Source organism: Poromitra crassiceps (genome assembly GCF_964638095.1).
Source record: "Poromitra crassiceps genome assembly, chromosome: 18".
NCBI classification, from domain to species: Eukaryota; Metazoa; Chordata; class Actinopteri; order Beryciformes; family Melamphaidae; genus Poromitra; species Poromitra crassiceps.
Window position 1 is genome coordinate 8210667 of NC_139636.1, and position 24879 is coordinate 8235545.

At 45.1% G+C, this 24879-nt stretch overlaps 2 protein-coding genes across 2 annotated transcripts in view; both read left to right on the top strand.

Annotated features, from left to right (window-relative positions):
• sntb2 (syntrophin, beta 2) overlaps nt 1-11847 on the top strand; it is a 31526-nt gene extending 19679 nt beyond the window's left edge. Inside the window, exons 2-7 of the mRNA XM_083654487.1 lie at nt 652-874; nt 1630-1840; nt 3964-4106; nt 4891-5087; nt 7858-8048; nt 8251-11847. Of these exons, the coding sequence (XP_083510613.1) occupies nt 652-874; nt 1630-1840; nt 3964-4106; nt 4891-5087; nt 7858-8048; nt 8251-8343 (1058 nt within the window). The 3' untranslated portion in view covers nt 8344-11847. The remainder of the gene's footprint in view (nt 1-651; nt 875-1629; nt 1841-3963; nt 4107-4890; nt 5088-7857; nt 8049-8250) is intronic.
• Nucleotides 11848-13179: 1332 nt separating this feature from the next.
• On the top strand, nt 13180-23976 carry vps4a (vacuolar protein sorting 4 homolog A). The gene is made up of 10 exons (XM_083654410.1): nt 13180-13282; nt 13450-13594; nt 15674-15735; nt 16539-16658; nt 16856-17012; nt 18035-18183; nt 18371-18452; nt 19719-19938; nt 20404-20544; nt 21388-23976. The coding sequence occupies exons 2-10, from the start codon at nt 13497-13499 to the stop codon at nt 21487-21489; spliced, it is 1131 nt and encodes a 376-aa protein (XP_083510536.1). The 5' UTR covers nt 13180-13282; nt 13450-13496; the 3' UTR covers nt 21490-23976.
• The last annotated feature ends 903 nt before the right edge of the window (nt 23977-24879 follow it).

Sequence of the window (24879 nt, forward strand, 5' to 3'; positions counted from 1 at the left end):
ATTTCATGTTGGTTTGCCTACGTACCACGAACACTTTCTGTCAAGTTTTATTCAAACATTCAGAATATAACCCATACTGATGACCATGTGTTGCAGTTTTCTGAATAATACAAAGTACCTAAGTGATTATGTCACTAAAGTAGTGACAAGAAATATTCATTTCAATATTTGTTGTTGCCCCCCCCTCTCCCAAAAAATACTGTATACATATTATAAATACATTATATCACCATGACCATAATAATCTATAATAATCATAATAAAACATTAATTCATACTTGAGTGGAATGCAGAAGGTGTAGAATCAATAGAATCCCCATGATACAGTTGATTTGAACACTTTTACAGTCAATATGTTATGAAAAAAACGGCATCATACCCATCATATCAGAGGTGGACCACACAGTGGCGATATCTGATTTTTAATGCCAGGCCAATATCAGCTAACCGCTACACTGTCGGGATGGGACGATATTTTGAAAAAAAAATGTTTTATTACATTGTAGCAAGCCAATGTCTTTGCTACAAAGATCTGTGGCACCACAATAAACATGATTCTGCACAGTCAGACTTTACTGTTGATATCTTTATGTCTACTGTGGATATATGTCTCTTCATTTTCCCCCCTATGTATCCCCCCCCCCCCCACAGTGAAGTACATCCGTGAGGTTTCCCCGCTGTTCAAGAAGCCGTCCCTGGTGGCCGACCTGCCGTGGGACGGCGTGCGCCCGCAGTCGCCCAGCTACAGCGGCAGCGAGGACTCGGGCTCGCCCAAACACAGCAGCTCCTCGTCCTCGCTCAAGGACAGGAAGGTCATCAGCCTGAAGATGTGCTTCATCAGCAGGAACCTCACCATGCCCGACCTGGAGAACAGGTCTGACCCGCAGGCATGGCCAGTGTGCTGCCAGATCTCACAAGATCTGGCAACCCTGGATATGGCACCTCCTCTGTGTGTGTGTGTGTGTGTGTGTGTGTGTGTGTGTGTGTGTGTGTGTGTGTGTGCGTGCGTGTGCGTGTGTGTGTGTGTGTGTGCGCGTGGGAGAGAGAGAGAGAAATACCTGAGTATGTGGAGTTGGGGTGTGGTTGGGTTTGTGTGTGTTTTGCTACTGGGTGTGTGTTTTTTGACCTTATTTTAGTTTTCTTTTCATTGCGTTTGGAATGTTTGGTCTGTGAGAGATAATCAGCATTGAAATATCTTCTATGATTTGGGGGGGTATTAATAAACTGCTAATGTCACTTAAATGGAAATATTATTTGTGCATTCTGTGTGGAAATGTAGAAATACTGTGTATGATTACTCCCTTCCAATGAATAATACTTCAATATAATTTAGGTAGTTATGACACAGCAGACCATACACGTTTTCCCTTAGGTATTATAGGTGTAATACTATACTGTCATATTATGCACCCTTTAAATCATCATCAAACTATACTCGGTTCATGAAGGCTTTTCCATTGTCTGTTCTGTCTGTTCACATAAAGACTGCTATTACTACTCCAAGACTTAGGGGGCGCTGTGCACTGCAGGCACAGTGTCTGGTGATGACCTATACTGTCGAAGCCTTTTTGTCGACCCCAAAAAGACTAGTAGCGACTGAGCTTCCCTCCTCCTCCTCCCCCCCTCCAGACTCCTGGAGCTCCACTCTCCAGACGGCCAGCACACGGTGGTGCTGCGCTGCAAAGACGGCCCCAGCGCGAACTCCTGGTTCACGGCCGTCCACACCAACATCGCCGCCCTGCTGCCGCAGACCCTGGCCCACATCAACGCCTACCTGGGCTCCTCGTCCTCGGCCTCCACGCACCCCCACCTCAAGCACATCGGCTGGCTGGCTGAGCAGGTATTTTCAGGCCCGGTTTATCTTGGAAGCTGCACGCTACGTGTAGCACGTTTTGTATATGCGTATTAATCGCTTTCGGCTTTACAAACCAAAAGCACAACATATGAACACATATCAAACTAGAGGGCACTCGGTAGAGTGCATACCTCCGCCACGGCGTGTTACATGTTTAGAACTTAGGCGTGTTTTTGTGATTGGCTGGCTACCCCCATTGCCATGCCTCCTTTTGACCAGTTGGCCTGGAAAGTTAATCATCAGTTTGTTCTGGGCTCATGACCAGCCTTTCTACCCAATTTTCTGGTGTCATATGAATCCGTTTGGAGGTTAGGCGCCCTTTTTTTAAATTATTGAACACGCCCATTGCAGCGCCCCCTTTTGGCCAGCGGGCATGGAAAAGTGAATCACTTCTAAGTTGGCCCGTGACCAACCTTTCTGCCAAGTTTCATGCAAATCCATTCATAACCTTTGGAGATATTCTGCTGACAACCAGACACACAAACACGGGCGAGAACATCACCTCCAGCCAAATCCATGGCAGAGGTAACCAGAAGGGCACGCGGAGAGCGCAGTCCTCCGCCCAGGCCAAATTGCATTATGCCGAAACGGCAAGTTTTCCTTTCGCTCAGTGTTCCCCTTGCAGAGTGCCTAGAGTGCCTTATTATTCACGAATAATAATAATAATCACGAATATTATTGTACATAATAGGTTGTCTCCTATTGTAAGATGGGACTTCTGCACACTTTGATCAAATGCTCAATGATGTAGTGGAGAGATGAAGGCCAATTTAACTGGATGAATCCACCTTTATGAGCTGATATGAAGCCTTCTCCACTCCAGCACATACCTTCTCCATGACTCCTACATCAGTGCTGCTCACACCCCCACACCTCAAACACACTGGCCTGACGTCGCTGTTGAAACCTCCCTCAAGGTCATGTGCCTGCTGGCTGGCGCATGATGGGAGAGTAAATTCCTGGACACGTAAAGGCAAGAGGTTTTATAGATACGCAATAACTGCAGCAGCAAACAGGAAGTGCACGTTTCCCTGGGTTACACTTAACCCATTGATACCTGATGCAGCATTTGTGTGCGTATCCCTTTAAGACCGCGAACCGCGTTAACGCGGTTCGCGGTCTTAAAGGGATACGCACACAAATGAGGGATATACACGCAAATGCTGCATCAGGTATCAATGGGTTAAACCTCAACATTCCCATTTAAAAAAATAACCCAGGGCTAGTTTTGATTCATGTCTTGCTTCTGTGAACAGTGTCCCTCGACGATGATGTAGTGTTCATTCAAGGCTGTGTTGATTTTGGATGTGGGTGGTATTTATCTAGGCTGAGGTTAGACAGGAAACAGAGATGGAAAACCAATAGAAGTTTCCGCTGTGCTAGCCCACTTCCTGCAGGGCTCACCTGCTCACGTCAGTTGCACTCCCAAGCACACCGCCCCGGTTCGTCACGACAACTCTGCAAACACTCCAGTCACTCAGCTGTGACTCAGGCAGCCACACACTGCTGTATTCTTACCACAATGAATCACCCGCTTCACATCAGACCGTCACCAACTCCTCTATACCTGAACACTATCAAACTACATCACTGTAGACGGTTTTCACCAGAGCGCAACCCCGCAGCACTTCCTTTTTCTCAGCATTCGGCAAACTGCAGAAATATTCACTCGACATCGTTACTTTTGTTTTCGCCGCTCAGCTGTATAGACGGTTTTCACGGAATGGTCAGTCCTGCACTTGAATGTTTTTTTTCTTTTATGTCCATAGTAAACACTGCAACAGGAAGTGAGCGGGGGTTCAATTTAGAATGTTTTTGTTGTCAAGTTAAAACCGTCTATAGCGGGACACTATCAAACTACATTACTATAGTGGGACACTATCAAACTACATTACTATAGTGGGACACTATCAAACTACTACTATAGCTGGACACTATCAAACTACATTACTATAGCTGGACACTACTGTATGTATACATCACTATACCTGAACACTATCAAACTACATCACTATTATCCAGACACTATCAAACTAGAACTACATCACTATAGCCAGACACTATCGAACTACATCCAGGTGACATGTCTGGCCCGCTGTCTCTGATAGGTCCAGCTGGACGGCGGACGGCACCAGTTCAGGCCGGTGGCCATGGCGCTGACGGAGAAAGACATCCTGCTGTTTGAATCTGTGCCGTGGAGCCGAGAGTCCTGGTCCATGCCTCTGATCACACACCCACTGCTAGCCACAAGGTAAAGACAGCACACAGCTAGCCCACTGCTAGCCACAAGGTAAAGACAGCACACAGCTAGCCCACTGCTAGCCACAAGGTAAAGACAGCACACAGCTAGCTAGCCCACTGCTAGCCACAAGGTAAAGACAGCACACAGCTAGCCCACTGCTAGCCACAAGGTAAAGACAGCACACAGCTAGCCCACTGCTAGCCACAAGGTAAAGACAGCACACAGCTAGCCCACTGCTAGCCACAAGGTAAAGACAGCACACAGCTAGCCCACTGCTAGCCACAAGGTAAAGACAGCACACAGCTAGCTAGCCCACTGCTAGCCACAAGGTACAGACAGCACACAGCTAGCCCACTGCTAGCCACAAGGTAAAGACAGCACACAGCTAGCCCACTGCTAGCCACAAGGTAAAGACAGCACACAGCTAGCCCGCTGCTAGCCACAAGGTACAGACAGCACACAGCTAGTTCTGCATATATTTACTCTATGCAGTGGTAAAGTCCTACATCGGTCCCACAGTCCATTTTGTTTTATTCTATTGATTTTGCTTGCAGACTGATTTGGGTATTTTTGGGATGTGTCAAATAATAAAATTAAACTTTGATAATTGCTATGGAGATACTGGGTTAATAGCAGCTTCATCCTCACTAAGAATACAGTAGAGGAAAGGCAGAAGCATTGGCAAACCAAGGAGAACCTGGAGAAGGTTAAAGATAACAAATGCATGATCATATTCCATGTTACATCATGTAACATGGAATATGATATAACGACCATGCGTGTTTCCCTGCAGGCTGGTGCATTCTGGCAGCGCGCGGGGCTCTCCAGCCCAGGGCTCAGACCTGGTGTTCGCCACCCGGACGGGCACGGGCCGGGGCATCGAGTCCCACGTCTTCCGCGTGGAGACCCACTGGGATCTGTCTTCGTGGACGCGAGCCTTGGTGCAGGGCGGACACGCCGCCGCCGAACTCATCAAAGAAGTCTCCATCGGTGAGATTGAGTGTGTGTTGGTGTGTGTGCGTGGTGTGTGTGCGTATTATTAATATCAACAATGGAAAGTCAATAGACCGAATCAACGTGACACCGCGCTAACAACAGTCACTTCCGGGTCGACTAACTGCTAGTTTTGGGTAAAGTCAAGCTGTCATTTTCTTTAGTCTATGGCCCAACATGTAAATGGTAAATGGCCTGCATTTATATAGCGCTTTTATCCAAAGCGCTTTACAATCAGTAGGTACATTCACCCATTCACACACCGATGGCGGCAGGCTACCACGCAGGGTGCTGGCACACCAACGGGAGCAATGTGGGGTTCAGTATCTTGCCCAAGGATACTTCGACATGCAGACTGGAGGAGCCGGGAATCGAACCACTGACCTCTTTTATCCAAAGCGATTAGTGGACGACCTGCTCTACCTCCTGAGCCACAGCCGCCCCTGTACAGTACATGTAAATTTTGTCTCCCAGCTAACGTTAGTGAAAGTGTTGTTAGTAATGAGATATGAAAGCATTTCCTCAAGTCAAATTGACAGAACACAGCGCCATGACCTTTGACCTGGTCTAGTAGGCGGCCAGTACAAGTGTTGATGCCTGGAATCCTCAACACCACAATTGCACTGTGCAAACTTGACAGTTACCCTACTGTGCCTCTCATTCATGGCGAGTCACCAAAATATCAAATGGTTACAGATAGGAATGGGACGGATCCAATCCAATATGGGTATCGGGTGCTGATACTGACATAATTCACGAATCAGATCGGAATCGGGGGGGGGGGGGGGGGGGTATATATATATATGTATATATATATATATATATATATTATTTTGCCATTCCAGCGCGGGCCGCACAGGGGGAGCTGGCCGTAATTTGTCCATGTATAATAGTATCCTTCTTTGCCTTGTATATTTTCTTAATTTAGTCTGCTTTTTGCAAGGTATATTTAAAAAAAAAAAAAAATTGGCCAAATCTTTGCCTATACTGTATATTCAAGAAGAATATCGGTATCGGAATAATATCGGTATTTATTATTAATTACTGGCTGATATAATGTTAGATTCGCGTGGGCTTTTGAACCTAGAGAGAGTTTAGGATAAATGGCTAGAGAAACGCAGCTGCTGTATCTAGTATGGAGCGACTCCAACTTTCACTTTGGAAACAGGCGAGTTAAATTCACAGTTGAAGACTTGTACTCACTTTGGGTTGAAAACAGGAAAGAACGTGAAGTTTCTTCTTTGTCTTAAAAAGTTTTCACAACACAGCCGACTTCTCACGCGCTGGGGACGCCCCGGCGACATTAAACAATCGCACCCAGTTCAGAGAAGCAGTGGAGCGGAGGAGGGGGAGGAGGAGGGGGAGTGGAGGCTTCCCTGAACTGAACTGGGTGCGCTTGTTTAATGCCGCCGGCGCACTCCGGTAAGTGGACTTGGCCTTTTTTATTATTAAAACGGCACAATTTTAATTCGAACAGATAATTAATTACGATGATCCGATGTAGAAGGCTCAGAGGTTGATGGGGGGTCGGCCCATCACGATGGTCGATGCCATCGTCCATCGTGCCAACCCTAACAGAGGGAGAGAGAGAGAGAGAAGCTTCTGTTGGTGATCGATTCAGTAGCAATGCACACACAGAGAGAGAGAGGCTCAGTAGTCATGCACACACAGAGAGAGAGAGGCTCAGTAGTCATGCACAGAGAGAGAGAGAGAGGCTCAGTAGTCATGCACAGAGAGAGAGAGAGGCTCAGTAGTCATGCACAGAGAGAGAGAGAGAGGCTCAGTAGTCATGCACAGAGAGAGAGAGGCTCAGTAGTCATGCACAGAGAGAGAGAGAGAGGCTCAGTAGTCATGCACAGAGAGAGAGAGAGAGAGAGAGGCTCAGTAGTCATGCACAGAGAGAGAGAGAGAGGCTCAGTAGTCATGCACACACAGAGAGAGAGAGGCTCAGTAGTCATGCACACACAGAGAGAGAGAGGCTCAGTAGTCATGCACAGAGAGAGAGAGAGAGGCTCAGTAGTCATGCACAGAGAGAGAGAGAGAGGCTCAGTAGTCATGCACAGAGAGAGAGAGAGAGGCTCAGTAGTCATGCACAGAGAGAGAGAGGCTCAGTAGTCATGCACAGAGAGAGAGAGAGAGGCTCAGTAGTCATGCACAGAGAGAGAGAGAGAGCGACAGAGAAGCGCTGCGTCGGAAAAGAAGAAGTGGAGCCAGCAGAGGGGAATGTTTCCACTCAGCACAGAACAATAGTTGGCTGCAGTCACAGAGCTGGAAAACCTCAAGCTTTTCCCCTCTTCCTCGTCCCGCTGCTACACAAACACACAGACTGTTCAAGTTACAATAACACACATGAAAGAGCTTCCAGTGAGACGACCGCACGTTCAAAGCTGCAGCGGCACCGGGACAGATCCTGTTGTAAAAATACACTTGTCTTATCAGAGCGGGGCTGCAAAAGAGACGAGCGTCCCTCACATCCCCACTAGATAGTCAGGAGTTCTGGACAAAATAATGTTTTCTTTCTTTCTTGGTTCTGAGAGACAAAATCTCATCAGATGGGGATCTGTCCGTAGCTCTAATGTGGAGCGGTGCTTGATGTGAAAAGTGTTAAGAATCACTGACTTAGTCGAGTTTAAAATGTGTGGTGAGAAGAGACATTACATATTGCAGACACACTTATTGTCCACCCTCCGTACGCACATACCCAGTCGGAGCCCTACCTACCGCTGTTCTAACAGCCTCCCTCCCTCCCTCCCTCCCACTGTCCCAGGCTGCACGTTGAACAGGCAGGACGTGCGTCTGACGCTGCACTACGAGAAGGGCTTCACCGTGACGCGAGAGCCGTCCGATCCCCCCGGGGGCGCCGTGCTGTTCAGGTACCCCTTCGAGAAGCTCAAGATGTCCGCCGACGACGGGATACGCAACCTTTACCTGGACTTTGGGGGTCCAGAGGGAGAAATGGTACGTTCCGGGCCACCATGGGAAGAAGTGTGATAGTAACACTTTTCTTGATCTCTCCCACCTGCCATATCCAAATGTTGCAATTATTACCTTTTAATTTGGACTCTTCCGGTGTTTCTCTCTCCTCTTCCTGCCTCCTCTACCCCCCTGCTGTTTTCCTCTGTCCTCTGGTTCTCCCTCCTTCCTTCCTTCCTCCCAACAGGTGTTTGACCTCCACTCCGGCCCAAAGCCTGTGGTGTTTGTCCTTCACTCTTTTCTGTCGGCCAAGCTGACCCGTATGGGCCTGCTGACGTGAGCCGGCAGCAGCCGCATGGACAGCAGCAGCCCGCCGAACGGGTCCCAGGCACCGGGGGGCGGAGGGTTTGAAGTCGCCCCCCAAAGGGCTGATATCGGGGCGTGGGTCCTTTTTTTTGTCTTTCACAATTTCTCCATTCACGGCTGAAGTTAGGCCCGAGTCAGCGCTGAGGGGGGGACGACTTCCAGTCATTTTTGCGATTGTCTCAAAAACGTGCCTTTCTCTTCCGGCTTCTCCTCGGCCTCCTGCAGTCTTTTGTGTTTTTTATCACGAGGTCGAGGAAAAGTCAAAGTTGCACTTTGCTTGAAGTGTTGCTCGTAAAGGTATTTCTAAGGTGTTACAGTAAGGGCCTGTGTCCATCTAGCGTCTTTTTCCGACCGTTAAACTGTGGAAGTACGCTGGGAAGCGCTGATCTCAGTGCACAATATACAAGGAAGCACTAACGTTAGTTCAGTGCGGTAGTAGCTTGATAGCTGACAGCTAGCAAGCTAACAACACAGGTAGGCTACGTTATTAAAAGCAGTAAGCACAACACTCACCAGAAATATTAAGTGTCTAGCCAATCTGCTCCCACAATTGAGCCTTTCTGTCTCTGTTGCTATAGTTTCTCCATATGATTAGTTGCCAGAAAAGGAGCACCCGACACCAGCGTCTTTCTGAAAAGTTAAATTATTCTCAGCTGGAAGCGCTGGGAGTGGGGCGCACAAAAACGCCGGAGCGTTCTGAAAATAGACGCTGGGTGCAGCGCACTTTCTCTAGACGTCCGTGTGCGCCCGCATACGCTCTCCCCCCATTGGAAACAACTGAAAAAAGACGCTGGACCTGAGGAAAAGACGCTAGGCGGACACAGGCCCTAAGGCAACCGAGGCGTACCGCAAGCGTATCCGGAGTGCGTTCTAAGCATTCTGATGAGAGTACTGTAAAGGGATGTACTTTGTGCAGCTACTTTGAGCAACTGTTAACAATGTCGCACAACATTCCGTGTGATAATGTAGGAAATTTCTTGTGATTAATAATATAACATTAAAAATCAAAACTCTAAAGCACCTGGGTGATACCTCACCGATATGCACTTCAAGTAATGTGTTACTGTAGAGTATTAAAGGAAAGGAAGGAATTTTTAGACAATTTTCCGACAACAGCCAAGAACAGATTTTTGTAAATGTTGATTCGTTTTACTCGATGCCTATCATTCCATGACAGCCTTCCAATGTACTTTGGGCTCTTTTTAATGTTACTTGTCTTGTTTTTGTGCTGGACGAATGAGAGAGAGAGAGAGAGAGAGAGAGAGAGTTAGAGAGAGAGAGAGAGTTAGAGAGAGAGAGAGAGAGTTAGAGAGAGAGAGAGAGAGGGTGTGTTTGCTTTTTTAGAGTTGCAGTTAATTGAGCTTGCGTGCTGAGAGGATGTTGAAAGCCATGCAGTGTGTGTGCGTGAGTGTGCGTGTGTGTTTGTGTGTGTGTGCGTGTGTGTGTGTGTGTGTGTGTGCGTGTGTGCGTGTGTGTTTGTGTGTGCGTGTGCGCGCATGCGTTTTAATACTACATGCTTACGTTGGCTTGATAATGTGCCTGTCGTCTGAAAGACTCACCTGTTAGCACGTTATCCCAAACTACTGTTGTAATCAGGATTGCCAACTGTGCCTTTCTCCACGTAGTACAAAGACGCTCTTTGTAATGTTTTCTGGTTTTATGTCACGCTGTAAGAAAACGTAAAAAAAAAACGTAAGCTTTCAACATGCACAGCAATAGTATTACTCTTCTTCTAGTGTAAACCATGTTACTTTTGTTTTTATGTTGGTTTGTTTTATACAGTAAGTGTGTATCTTACGTTAGCATGACTTCCTGACATTGAACTTCAAATGAACTCTGTATCAGATGATTTACGTAAATAGCAGTGTGTGTACCCTGATGTACCGACATGGCAATGTTGTCCTTCTGTCTCAGCACAGCCACTATCATCTCCGCTCTCATCTAGTCTGAAACCACATATCTCCACTCTCATCTAGTCTGAAACCACATAGAGCAGCCTTTTTTCTTTCTTTTTTTTTACTCTGGGTACAGACAAAATGTATTGAAGAGGCTTGTTTTAGGGTGGCACCTTGCATGACAAGAATACTAATACCTTTTAATGAACAGAACTTTATTGGGATGAGCCCAAAAAGAATGTAAGAACCCCTGCAGTATAGCTGATGCCTACCCACTCATTAGCCCCTGCAGTAGAGGTGTTATAGATGATGTCTACCCACTCATCTTGGCCTCCTCCTTCCTCTTTGAAATAATAATCCCATGCTGATCGGAACATTACACCCATTCCCAATCAGCTTTAGGCATAATTGTAGATTTTTTTTTCTGAAATAAGCAATACACACAAATTGATGAAGTTGTAATGAACTCCTTCAAGTCATATGATAAGATTTGTTTGACTCATTTTTTTTGAGTGCAACTAGACACATTTTCATAAGCTTCAATTGGTTCATGGTACGTTTTTTTTTCAAGTGAACCTTCCTCTTCAGTAGATCCACTGTGTCCCTTTCAGGCCACGGACAATGTCCCATTATGTCTGACCTTGCCAGCATAGGAAAACAAGGAAACCCTTCTGTCCTCGGATACGGAACACCGTCGCTCCGTGTGTATAACCTCTGCATGGCCTGTACAGCTTTTATTTGGACTTTGATCTCTTTGATGAATTTCTTTTCCATGAATGCAGGGGAGTGCGACTGCGAACATGCAATTCTGTGAACTACACATTCGAGTTGTTTTTACTATTTTTTAGTAAGCCAAGGTTCCTGACTGCATGCGTTACCGATGTAGCAATCTCAAAATTGGAGTTGAATTCGGTCTGCAGAGCAAAAGGTTCTGATACACTTTGCAACATTTGAGGCAATGGTGACGGGCAGTGTTGCACTTCGTCATCATCATAATTTCTTTCCCTTTTACAAAGTTGCACAGATTCTTTTTTGTATCCAATTTTCAACCTGCATTCCATTTATAGGCGATTTTCCCTGTTTCCACTTGCCTCAAAGAGTGAAGCCTGTGTATCATAACCTGTTGCACATCTTTTGAGTTGCGTTCAAAACAGGTTTCGAGTTCAACACAAACACAAAAGTAGTTGTGTGCATTCATTGTCTCTCCTTGCTGTGTTACTACAAAGATCCAAGTGTTTGAAGTTGATTTCTTTGAGCTACAGACTCTTTCAGCTTGGCACATTAGTCTATCAGATCCCTTTAAACCTGTGAAGGTACCCTCACTTTTCTCCTCCTGTCTCTCTTTTTATGTCCTGAACTCATGGCTCTAGTCTACTGTCTATGCAAAGCAAAGCTTCAAGAAGGGGTTTCTGAACCAAAGGTAATATCTGTGGCAGCTTGCGTCCAACACAATCATTTAGCATAAAAGTCACAAGAGGATTAAATGCTGCTGCGAAAACCTGTCCTATTTAAAGTATATTAGACTTCCTACCAAGATACAGTATACAATGTATGATAGCTATGTAATAATCTCAAATGTAAATATCTACCAATAAAACTGTTACAAAATGATACCGGCTTCTGTGTGGTGTCTGTATGATGGATACTTTATGGGAGATTCTAACAATATTAGTTATGGGTTAGTTATTGCATTCATAAATGTGGCTTTTGGCCCATTCAGTCTTCTGGTTCCAAAAATTAGATGACATTGTTTTTGAATAAGTAAAAAGTATAATGGTGCCCCTGAATTGTGTAACATGATGAAGGAAGAAATTAGTCAGACATAGACTTTATTTGGTTGTTTTTATTGATTTGTTTTAAATGCTTTACATGCCAATGTTTTGAAGTGTTTTTTTTTATCTGGTTCTTCTAGCACCAACATGACCGCTAGGTGGCAACACATCTGCCCATAAGCCGCGTCAAGCTTCCAGTGTTTGCCAGATATACGACCGGAACATACAAAAATAAAATTGCAACTTTAAAAAGATAACGAAACTGTTTGGGTTTACATGAGGTGTTTGAAAAGAAAATCCATCTATTTTGCATCTTAATTCGGTACAGATTTCTCCACCATTTTCCCCCTCATTTGGTACTTTATTTAGATTTAATTTTGGAATTATGACAGGAAAAGGTTTTTTTTTTATTCGCGGTATCTTGATAACTGCTAGTAAACAGCATCGGTAGACAGACGCAGTTTTGTTGCTGTTGCTGTTGCTATAGTGTTGCTGGGCTCAGCTGTCATCTTTGCTGTTGACATGTTAAGAGCAACCTGTCCCCGAAGAATACAACACAGTTAACAGGCGCTTTTCTTCTCACACTGCGGAGGATCAGAGGCTACAAATCTGTGCGGATAGCAGAAGAGTGAGATGAAATGACAACGTCAACATTACAGGTAACGTTATGGTACTACTGTTAGCTAGCGTTAGCTGAGAACGTTAGCTACAGCTGGACACAACCCGTATACAGTAGTAGTAACGTTAGAGCTATATTGTTAGCACGCCAGTTGGTCGGCTCTGTCAGTTTACAACATTTTAATAGCATTGGCAGTAAAACAATGGTAACAAGAATGCTGGTGATGGTGGTTGACATTCCATTTTAAACATGAACAGTGGAATGTTTATAACGCTAACGTTAGCTAGCGTGTACTACAAAACCCCTGCTGGATGGATGGTTGTAGTCTGGTGACTGGCTCAATTTTCTCGTAGACCTGAAGATACTAGCTAATAGAGAATAGGCAGGCCAGGCACGACAGTGATGCCCTTGGCTCAGGCTGCTGTATGGTCATGATGCTGGCCTGGGACTGGTCCGTGACTGGATTCGTTGGATTCACCTAACGTTAGATCTCTGCCTTTCCGTCCGTCTTGCAGAAAGCGATTGATCTTGTGACCAAAGCCACAGAGGAGGACAAGGCAAAGAACTATGAGGAGGCTTTGCGCCTGTACCAGCATGCTGTAGAGTACTTTCTACATGCCATCAAATGTGAGTACTACAGCTTTACACTCAGTACACAGTGCCATATTAAACATATAACCCGCATTTCAGCATACAGTATGAACACAAACTGGCTTCTCCAGTAACATCCATAGGATCTGCTGTTACTTGATGTCACACAGCATCCCTCTGTTGTCATGATGTCTTCTCTCCAGATGAGGCACACAGTGACAAGGCGAAGGAGAGCATACGAGGGAAGTGCATGCAGTATCTGGACAGAGCGGAGAAGCTCAAGGACTACTTGAAGAACAAAGACAAGCAGGGCAAGAAACCTGTCAAGGAGGCACAGAGCAATGAGAAGTATGCTGTCACTCTCCTCCTGCTCTCTTTTTGTTGGTTTGTTTATTTTTGTTATTTTTATTACTATTATCAGGAATATATATATAGGAAATAATATTACTACCGGTAATCATATTGTGTATGAATAGTTCAAACAAAACATATAAATACTTACTGATAGATAGATGGATAGATAGATAAAGTGAAAATTAAATAAATAACATTAAGCATACCAAAAAAGCAAAAGGGGACAGGTGGGAAGGGGCAATTAGTCAGGGGGCAAGGTTTGTAAGCAATTAAAGTAATCTATGAAAGAATTCCATTTATGAAAGAATTTAGCAGAGCTGCCTTTCACTGAGAATCTGAACTTTTCTCATTTATGAAAATACATGATGACATCCCTAAAGACACAAATAAAAATATGGAGCCTTAATATGAGATTTACAAAGAAGTAAAATACAGTGTCTTGCCAAAAGAGAGGTAAAGGCTAATATGTCTGACTGTGTGAATAATTAATTTGGGAAGAATCAAAGGAGACCCCAAATATCCCTATGAAGGGGTTCACCTTTATATCAATTCCCAGAACCTTTGTCAAGATCATAAAATAATCACTCCAGAATGTATGTAGTCTGGAACAAAAGAAAAACATATGTCTCAGGTAGGGTTGAGATTTTGAAAAGTGAACCCTGTGTAATACCTTGAGTTGTATAAGTTCTAGCCTTCAAAACATGTACTTGAACGTATTCTGTCCACAGCTTCATCCCACAACTGATCTGTAACATCTACCCCCAGCTTCTGCTCTCAAGCAGTTCTAGTTTAGTTTTGGCAAAAGAGTGATCATCAAAGCCATGAATTGATCATATATCCTGGAAATGAGTGATCTCTGATTGGGTTTTAGGGTCAGAAGAAGGTCATTCCATGGCTGGTTAGCGGGGAGGGAAGGGTAGCATGGAAACTGAGAGGAGGCACTGTGTCTAACTTGAAAGTAACGAAACCTGTGGGATGCAGGCAAATTAAAATCTGAGGATAGATCTGAGAAGTAGAGGTCTTTAAAAAGCTTAAAGGAACCCTCCGCCGATTTTCAACCAGCTTTGTATATTACAACATCAGTAGTATATCAGAAAACTGTAAACAGTTTTGAAGTCATTCATTTAGTTTGACAGCTATTGAGAGATGATTTGAGTTGTGGACCAGTGATGTCATTCATGCACAAATGACATCACTGGTCCACAACTGAACTCAAATCAACTCGATTATTGTCAAACTAAATGAATGCCATCAAAACGGTTTAAAGTTTTCTGATATACTACTGATGCTGTAATGATACGAAGCTGGGTGAAAATCAGCAGTGTTCTTTTAATGCCTCGACTCAGCCACAACATGTAAAGCTGCCTTGACACGAGAAGAGATCTGCTCCTCACTCACCGGCACTCCGGTAACTTGGTCAAACTTGGAACTAATTTGAACTTTGAGTGCAGCGCACGCCACACGGTGGCAAGTTGGAGTAGTGCGCAAACGCCAAGTGGAAAGAGATGAAGCCGAGGAGAGTACAGGGAAAGAATACAGCGTGGACACGAGAGAAGAGGGAGCCACCAAAACAAAGACTTAAGGACACAGAGAAGGAGAAAGAGACTACAGCATAGTTCAATCAGAGAATCCCTTCAATTGGAGGAGAGCTAAATGCAGGTACATCCGAGGTAAGAATTGGACAATGTAAGACTAATACAGTGATTCTCAACATTTTCCATATTAAGGACCTCGAGTTTAGTATGCATTAGGGCCACAGACCCCATTTGTGTCTCTCTGACGCAAATCTGAAAATATTTTTATTGTTGGATATGAGTTTGTCCAAAATCCCTGTTGAAGCCCCTCAAAGCCCCCTGGTGGTCACCGGACCCATGTTGAGAACCACCACACTTGTAGTATCAGCCCCCAACCCCCCCCCCCCCACACACACACACACACACACCAATTAGCAAAATTAACGACACAGTTCAGATCACCAAATACCAAGAGGTGAGAGTTTAAAAAAGGGATGTTACCAAACAATCTATCTGTGAACTCTGGGTCATCATCTTTATGTGCTCGTTTCCTCTCTAGAAGTGACAGCGACAGCGAGGGTGAAAACCCAGAGAAGAAGAAACTGCAGGAGCAACTTATGGGTGAGTGTGTGCAATAAGTGCATGTGTTTGTGTGTGTGGTTAAGGAGGGATCAAACTGAGGATTGATGCTGACATCTCACCACCCAACAATTGGAGAGCGCGATGGCGTACAGTTGCTCACGCAGACCACTTGAGCAGGCGAACGCAGCCGGCGAGCTGCGCATGCGAGTCCGCCGGGCAGAGGTGGCGGTTGCTGACGCCCTGGTATTAGGTTAATTATTCCAACTCTGTAACTGATGATTTCATTTCCTCGCGGCTACAAATGTACAGTCACCTATCTGGTTTGTTTTCATGTAGTCTCGCTGGCCAGCCTCCTCTCCCTTCCTTCCGAGGAGTCTGGCACCGCAGGTCTCCATAGTGGGGATTGCGATGGGCGGCGCTTAGCGGCAGTGCCCTTGGAAAATGGTTTCCAATAATCCAATTTGCCGTTTTCAGCGTGTAGCAACGAGCTAGCGTGTAGGTTTCTGCCGTTAGCTTGCTAGCTAGTTAGCGTTGTTGTTTTCTCCGAGGCGGCAGGGCACTATTTACAGCGACACACAGGGGCGAGGGAGCGGAAGCCGCTCTGATTGACATGGTCGGAGCCGACAGACAGAGTTTGTAATAAGCCGGGAGCGGACATCCGGCTGCCACCGAAACAGTCGCTCCAATGGGAGAGCAGAGGAGGGTTTATCCCTGTTGCCTGTTTCCGTGGCGCCAGACTCCTCGGACGGAAGGGAGAGGAGGCTGGCCAGCCAGACTAGTTTTCATGTAAAGAGTGTTTTTGAGCAGCTTCATCATTAAAAACAGTTGCTTTCTGCGTCCAGGTGCCATCATAATGGAGAAGCCCAACGTCAGGTGGAACGATGTGGCTGGACTGGAGGGAGCCAAGGAGGCCCTGAAGGAAGCCGTCATCCTGCCCATCAAATTCCCTCACCTCTTCACAGGTACTGTCCTCACCTGTTCACAGGTACTGTCCTCACCTGTTCACAGGTACTGTCCTCGCCTCTGGCTGCTATCCCTCGCCAGCTGCAGCTGCATCCCTGAAATACGATGCATTCTCAACTGAAAAGCAGAGTGGAAACTTAACCGAATGGCTGAATGGAAGCTGAAGAAAGGACGTCTTCTCCCTGTGTGTTCCCAGGCAAGCGGACACCGTGGAGAGGCATCCTGCTCTTCGGCCCTCCGGGGACGGGGAAGTCTTACCTGGCCAAGGCCGTGGCCACCGAGGCCAACAACTCCACCTTCTTCTCCGTCTCCTCCTCTGACCTCATGTCCAAGTGGCTGGGAGAGAGCGAGAAGTAAGTTCCTCTCCGGTAAAACAAGCATTTAGACGTGGAAAGTCTGGGAAGTTGTGAAATTCTCAGTGAATTTTTTACAAAAGGGTTCATTTTATAGGAATATAGATGGTCGGTGTCACTGGAATTCTGTTGCTAGGGAATAGTTTGGACCCTAGTTTATTTCCTGTCAGCTGTTGTATTAACAAACACTGCAACAGCAAATAAGCTAGAGGTCCATTTAGAATGTTTATCTTAAAGGGATAGGCCAACTTTTTGAGAGATTCACCTCTTTGCCATATTGCCCATACATAAACAAGATAAACAATACTCTTATCGTCCCTCTCCGTGCAGTAGTACACTGTGAGGTAGAGCCCTGCAGTTAGGTATATTAGCAAATTAATAGGAGTTACCGGTACCGCTCCATAGTATACCCCCTGTTCAAGTCACCAAAAACACACATTCCAACAGCGCCAAAAAGCTCTATGTACACGTTGTGACTCATGTACTCACCACATGATGAAATGATGATCCAAAATGCAGAGAAACTGTCATTTTCGAAAGTAAATAGATAGCCGGAACTACTTTCCAAACATGGCCGCCAGGCGCAGTGATTTCACAGAGCGCCTCAAACAAAGAGTAACCGAACTAACAGTATAACCGAAGTTACTTCTTCGTTTGCCATGAGGCGCTGTACACAGTTAAGCCAGTGATTCCCAACCAGGGGTATGTGTACCCCTAGGGGTACTTGAGCAGCTTGCAGGGGGTACTTAGATTGGGGATTACAATTCATTTCCAAAATAATAATAATAATCCAAAAACACCTCAAAGGGGGCATAACACAAAAAACGTTGGGAACCACTGTGTTAAGCCATCATTACAGTCATCTTAAAAATGGTCTTGCATTGGTCTGCTCTCGGTCTTGGTCTCACTCCCCCCTTCGGTCTTGGTCTTGACTCCAACACTAACTACTAACTCAATGCGATTGATTCATTTGTCTCCTTTGTCTCTCTTGCTCCTTGCGTCTCTCTCTCTTTGCCGCGCAGGCTGGTGAAGAACCTGTTCGACCTGGCCCGCCAGCACAAGCCCTCCATCATCTTCATCGACGAGGTGGACTCGCTGTGCGGCTCCAGGAACGAGAACGAGAGCGAGGCCGCGCGGCGCATCAAGACAGAGTTTCTGGTGCAGATGCAGGGTGAGTCGACGGAGACGGGGACCGAGAAGACAATGTGCAGTAGGGCTGCACGATTTATCGTATTTTCATCGTCATCGCGATATGAAAATGCGCGATGAACACATCGCAAAAGTCACGCAAAGTCAGATCTGTCACCTTCCATAACATAAGTCATGGATCAAATGGCTCCTGTTCTGTGGTTTCCCAGGTGTGGGAAACTGCAACGATGGCATCCTGGTGCTTGGAGCCACCAACATCCCCTGGGTCCTAGACGCCGCCATACGCAGAAGGTGAGAGCTTGCCTGCTGTTCGCTCTGTGACGGGGCATGCGTGTGCATGTGTAGGTGTGTGTGGAGGATTTCCGCCGGTTGTTAAAAAGTCTAAATTCCAATCATTTTAATTTTATTTCTTAAAATGTCTTAATGAATTCTCTAAATGCTAAGGAAGGGTGCTTCAATGCTTCCTGACTTTAAAGTCCCTGGAAACCAAAATCCACAAAAACCTTCTAACTATTAAATTTAGGGTCTTATGTGAGTAATTGTGTGCCTCAGAAAGTAGGAGACATTAGTTTCAACCCAAACCCCCAAAATCGCCACTTTTCTACAAGGTCTGGATTTCCACTTCCTCATTGAAGATGATTGAAGAGGGCGGTGCGCGGCGGTGCTACAATGAATGATCTTATCACGTCATAAGATTTAATCGAATCACACACACGCACGCGCACACACACACACACACACACACACAGTAGCGCTGTGCACTCACAGCGGCAGCCTCTCTTCCTCTCTGTCAGTATGCGCCGAGCGAACACACACACACACTCCATCTCTCTTTCCTTCTCCCTCTCTCCTCTCTCTCTCTCCGTTTCCCTCCCTCTCTCTCTCTCTCGCTCTCTCTCTCTCTCTCGGAGGAGGAGAAGTCCTGCACGCACACACACGGGACACGCCCACACGGTCAGCGGGAGAAAAGACAGTCTAAAATCTAATGATTCTCATGACTTTTGTCGTGACTGTCAAACCTAAATTTATATACTTTGCGACGTTCATCATCGTTCAAATTTGGCTGGTGGCTTATTAACATGGGTTCCTGTGATGTGATGAACTCAAAATGCGAAATAATAAAAAAATATTTCTGGTTTCCAGGGACTTTAAATACGATTTTGACAGGTCTAAAAAAAAAATTGATTATGGAGTTAACGTTACTTTTATAAAGTTGCATTCAGTCTTGCTTCTAAATGTGTTTTTGGGAACCAATAACCAGTCCACTAATGTCGGTGGAACACACGTGCCTGCCCTTGCATGAAATTGAATAAGTCGTGGTATAGCTATCAATATCTTATGCCAAATTATTTGGGCCTGCCTATTACAAAAACAAAAAATTCTTTATCAATTAAGAAGTCGGAGTACTCGTCGTCAACTTCCGAGTCCGAATGCATGAATGCTGGAGTCCAAGTCTGAGTCATCGGTGCTCAAATCCAAGTCGAGTCATGAGTCCTGAAAATGAGTCCTACAACACTGCCTAGACTTGAATGAAACTGGTCCTCTGCCGTGTCCCAGGTTCGAGAAGCGCATCTACATCCCCCTGCCGGAGGAGCCGGCCCGCGCCCAGATGTTCCGCCTCCACCTGGGCAACACGCCGCACAGCCTGAGCGAGGTGGACCTGCGGCAGCTCGCCAAGAAGACCCAGGGCTACTCCGGAGCCGACATCAGCATCATCGTGAGGGACGCGCTCATGCAGCCCGTCAGGAAGGTCCAGTCGGCCACACACTTCAAAAAGGTGCCTTCACTTTCTTGACTTTTTGATCCGATTCCACAACCGAAAGCGTGGCGGATTGTCTTTTTCTTTGCTTACAAAGGTTCCTAACTGAGTGAAATGACCCGGAAGTACCTAAGTGGCAGCCATGATAAAAGCTGTTAGGATTCTAAATGCTAAGCAAAGGTGCTCTTCATTGCTTCCTGACTTGTTAAGTTTAGTTTGCTCCTATAGCTCCTTTAGCTCCTTTAGAACATAACAACCAATAAAGTTGTGGCTCGTTTCAAAGGTTATGTAACCACGTTAGCAAGCATAGATTATAGCTACGTTAGCGGCCGTGTCCACAGGGAATGTTTTCTTCAGGTCAGAATGCTTTAGAATTCATGTCCAGAGCGCTTCCAATGCGCACACACAGCGCTTATTTGTTGCTGTCGAAAAATCTGCTTCGATTTTGAACACAGCACAAACTTGTTGGTCATATTCCCACAGGTCCACGGGCCGTCCCGTAGCAACGCCCAGGTGATGGTGGATGACCTCCTGACCCCTTGTTCCCCTGGCGACCCCGCCGCCATAGAGATGACCTGGATGGATGTGCCTAGTGAGAAGCTGCTGGAACCCATAGTCTGCATGGTGAGGCACACACACACACACACACACACACACACACACACACGCACGCGCGCGCACACACACACACACACACACACACACACACACACACACACATAAATAAATACAGTCTCGTACAGTAATTGTAGCTCTCACACCTATTCCCAATATCAATTCCAGAGCCAGTTGTGGTTGCTGCTCTCCAGTTTCCCCATTGACTTCCATAGTAAAACTGTACAACTTGTAGTGTTTGTTGTGGTTTGGCTGCAAAATTGACAATTTCCAGCAGATGGCCCTGTTGTTTTGTTTCTTTTATTACTCGGAATAGTTTGCACTATAGACATTTGTTTATTCAACGATTATATTTGTTTGTTTATATTCTTTCAGATAACCACGCAAAGTCACACATGGATGATTGACTGTTTATTCCTACTGGATGTAATTATCTATTTTCACCCCTGTGGGACATTATTAAAGATTGTTAACTGAACTCTTGGATCGCAGTGCTGCAGTCTTTCTGACAGAAGACTTAGGCCAGACTCGTATACGCCAGCTGTCAATATACATATATTTCACATTAATACTCACATAATAAACAAAATAAATTACTATTACTATTACATACATCAAGTTTATTGTTCATCATTGCAATAATTCATATGATAAAAGAGCATTTTTCAGTGTTATGTCATCTGAAAAAGTTGCTAGCCAGTGTTCGGTGTCTCGTCCTGATTTAACCTTGTTTGGTGCTTTGCTCATTTCTGACTTGAAATGTAAGAGAAACTGCACAACAAGAAATTCTGTCACACAAAAGAAAGAAAAAAAAATCCCATTCCGTCTCTCTCCCCCCCTCTCTTCCTCCAGTCGGACATGCTGCGCTCCCTGTCCACCACCCGTCCCACGGTCAACAGCGAAGACCTGTTCAAGGTCAAGAAGTTCACAGATGACTTTGGGATGGAGGGCTGAGACGAAGAGTCAAACTACGACTAATACGACCACCCCATCACAACCATCCTATACGCTGTCTACCTGCCCTTCAACCCCGCCCACCCCCGTGAGCTCGGCTCACCCGCCTCTCACGGATTTCAAAGTAAAACGGCGAGGGTGAGAAATTGTGTCATTTTACTTCTAATCGTCCAATCCACTGTGTTTTGATTCCTCCGAACAGCTGGGCCAAGTGCTTAAAACAGAAGAAAATGTTGCCGTGAAATTGAGTCGGACAATAGAGCCCACTGTCTTTCCCCATTTCTAACAGCAGCCGCTACAGCATAATATTCACTCCCAAACATGAACTTTATCACCCCGCCACCCATATAACCTAACCTGACTCAATACCGCCCCCATCTGGCAGAGTCAGTTTACATATAACCCACATTGGCAAGAACAAAGGGAGTTTTTCTGAGCCTACATTCTCTCTGACTGAAGGACTGTACATTTTGTTGCCATCCTGCACTTTGATTTTGGATCGCCAAGACTGAGAGCGATGTCCGAAAAGAAATGGAAAAAAAAGTTACATTTTTAGTTTTCCTGACAGGCATGCGGGCGTGTGAATGCACACGTGCAGATTTCTTTTTTTAATTTAAACTCGTGTGTCTTAATGTGTATGTTGCTGTTTGTCATCCGGCCTGTTTGTTTTGTCACTGCGATGGATGAATCCAGAGGTGATCGACAACAGGCCCGTCTGTACCTGCAAGCAGCAGTCTGACCCGGGCAAAGAACCAGTCTGTACCTGCAAGCAGCAGTCTGACCCGGGCAAAGAACCAGTCAGATTCATTTCAAAATATGTATCCAAACTGTACAAGAGAAGTGCTTGATTCATGTCCATTCATTTCACTTCAGGAAGGAACATTTGCATCAAAATCCGCTGCAAAAAAATCGAATAACATTTTAAGATGGTAATAAAAAAAATAAGAAAACCGTGGTAATCCATGGAATCCTTTTATAAATTGGTCATGGGGAGTAGCAAAATGGATATATATTTAGCTGTAAATGTGGAAGATTAGAACTTTAAAGGTTAATGTCCTCTTTCCATGTAGAATCAACTCTATGTTAACCAATAGAAAGCAGTTCTGCTTTACATTTGGAATTTAGTGAACTGAAATAAACAGACTTCCACCGTGAGATCCATTGATCTGGCTAATTGCTTTTGAAAATATTCCATTGTCATCCAAAGCAAATGAATCAAGCACATCTCTGGAGGTTTGAATACGCGACTCTTTTTTTTCCCAACCTCTGTTTTTTGCCCAGGCATTGACAAAACAGTATTCCGGAACACTATTTATTACTTATTTATTTGAACACAGCAGCTATCTCATCTGTCTGACTGTACGATAGACCTCATGGTCCAAGAAAGACGTTTACCTTGTCAGTATTTCCTCTGTTGATGTGTCATGGCGGAACGGGAAGAAAAGTTCACACGACCATTTTGTTTCATTACTGGTTTTTCAGGGCTGGCTTTCCCACAGCACTGGAGTTGTATTTGCTCTGTTGTAAGCTAATGCACAGAAATGACAACACTTTCGGGAAAGCTAACCCTGGTGGCTACCTTGAGAAGCAGGATTACCCAGTTAGCCAGAATGTCAGTTCATTCCCAATGTTTTGAATCTTTCAAATGAAACTTGGGTACTGGTTCTTTTATTCCATATGTTATCCTTTCACTACAAACTGCTAGGGGTGGGGGGAAAAATCGATACACCACAGTATCGCGATATTTTGCCTGACGATATTGTATCGATATTTGGACGCCAAGTATCGATATTGCAAAAAAAGAAAATTTCACTATAAACTTTAGTTCCAAGGCCAGCAGTAAACAAACGGTAGCATATTTTCATTTTGTTTTAACAGTAACAGTTTTGTCATAACAGTAATTTACAAATTCCCCAGTTGAATGAGGCTGCACAAGATGTTTTGTGTAAGTGAAGTTGCAAAAACTACATAAGTACAGTAGTCCACACACACATCCAGTGTGTGGTGGACTGTAAGTAGACTGTAACAAACAGTTCAGTTTGTCAGGTGCATGCAACTATGACATGACTTTATGAAAGTTGTTGGTCTGTCTACTTGACAATGTTGCTGCAATAAAATGGTTGAAGTCAGATGTACAGACTGAAAAATTGTTCTTATATAAACCAGATGTTGACAAAGTTTTCCTTTGGGGACATCATTTGCAATTGAAAAAGTAAGAAATCGCAATATATCGAAATATCGCAATATTCAATATATCGATATATCGCAATATCGAAAATATCGCAGTATCGCAATACTATCGTATCGTGACTCAAGTATCGTTTCAGTATCGTATCGTGGGCATCTGGTGATTCCCACCCCTACAAACTACACATCAGAGGTCATTTCATGGGTTTTCTGGCCAACCGAGTAATGGTGCTTCTTGAAATAGCTCATTGCTAGTCTAGCTGTGTGTTTGTACTATGCTGGAGGTACATCTTGGCCTAGTTCAAGGTCAGTTATTAACGTCCCTAAGGGGACTAACCTGCCGTTTAACGCAAATGAATAAAAACACTACATTTCAAATGGGAAGTCACTATTTGGTTTTGTGATCATTGTCAGGTGCCAGAAACTGTAGAGCAGCATGTGCTGGTGAGCTGCAGGAAATATCTATCAGAGAGAAATGACATGTTGGAAACAATGGAAAGATCAGGATTAACAGGAGTAGAGAACATACTGGAGGAGTGTTTGCGAAGCGAGCAAGTCAGCTTCCTAATAACTGTCACTGGTGAGGAGAATCTGACAGACTGGACATCAGTTAGTAGCAGCGCCAGGATTCATAGTATGGGTGCCGGGTGGGCCTACAGATGAGCAGGTGGGCCAAAGAAAGACGATAATAACAGACTACGTGCTATGATGAGCCTCTTGTTAATGAGGGTTTCTCTGCAGCACGCTGCTGCAGGGACCGTTGTCCAGTTCAGAACCGCAGACGGCACCGAGGTGCTGTGCGGCTCAGCGCTGTCTGCAGTGCTGAACTGGACAAAGACAGAGACCTTAACAGCGGAGTTCGGTCAATTCTCTCACTCTTAAGAACATGAAGGCTATACATTACAGAAACAAAGACTGAACCGACACACAACTTATGTTTGGAGTCTCTCTCTCTATTTATTTAACGATCAAACAACACAGCATTACAGAAGGTGTAGCTTATTATATTCAGAATATCAGAACCACACATGTGTCTATCCCAACATCAGAACAGCGTAACAGTCCCGACTCTGGCACAGCTAAATAATCTCTCTCACACACACACACACACACACACACACACACACACACACACACACACACACACACACACACACACACACACACACACAGTGGACATTGTAGGAGCTAACTAACTCCAGA

What these genes read in the sequence shown, in the direction of transcription:
- vps4a (XM_083654410.1), top strand. Translation starts at nt 13,497, where the DNA reads ATGCAGTATCTGGACAGAGCGGAGAAGCTCAAGGACTACTTGAAGAAC. An exon ending in GAGGCACAGAGCAATGAGAA is followed by an intron (nt 13,595 to 15,673) that starts GTATGCTGTCAC and finishes TTTCCTCTCTAG; the next exon opens with AAGTGACAGCGACAGCGAGG. An exon ending in GACGCCGCCATACGCAGAAG is followed by an intron (nt 18,453 to 19,718) that starts GTGAGAGCTTGC and finishes GCCGTGTCCCAG; the next exon opens with GTTCGAGAAGCGCATCTACA.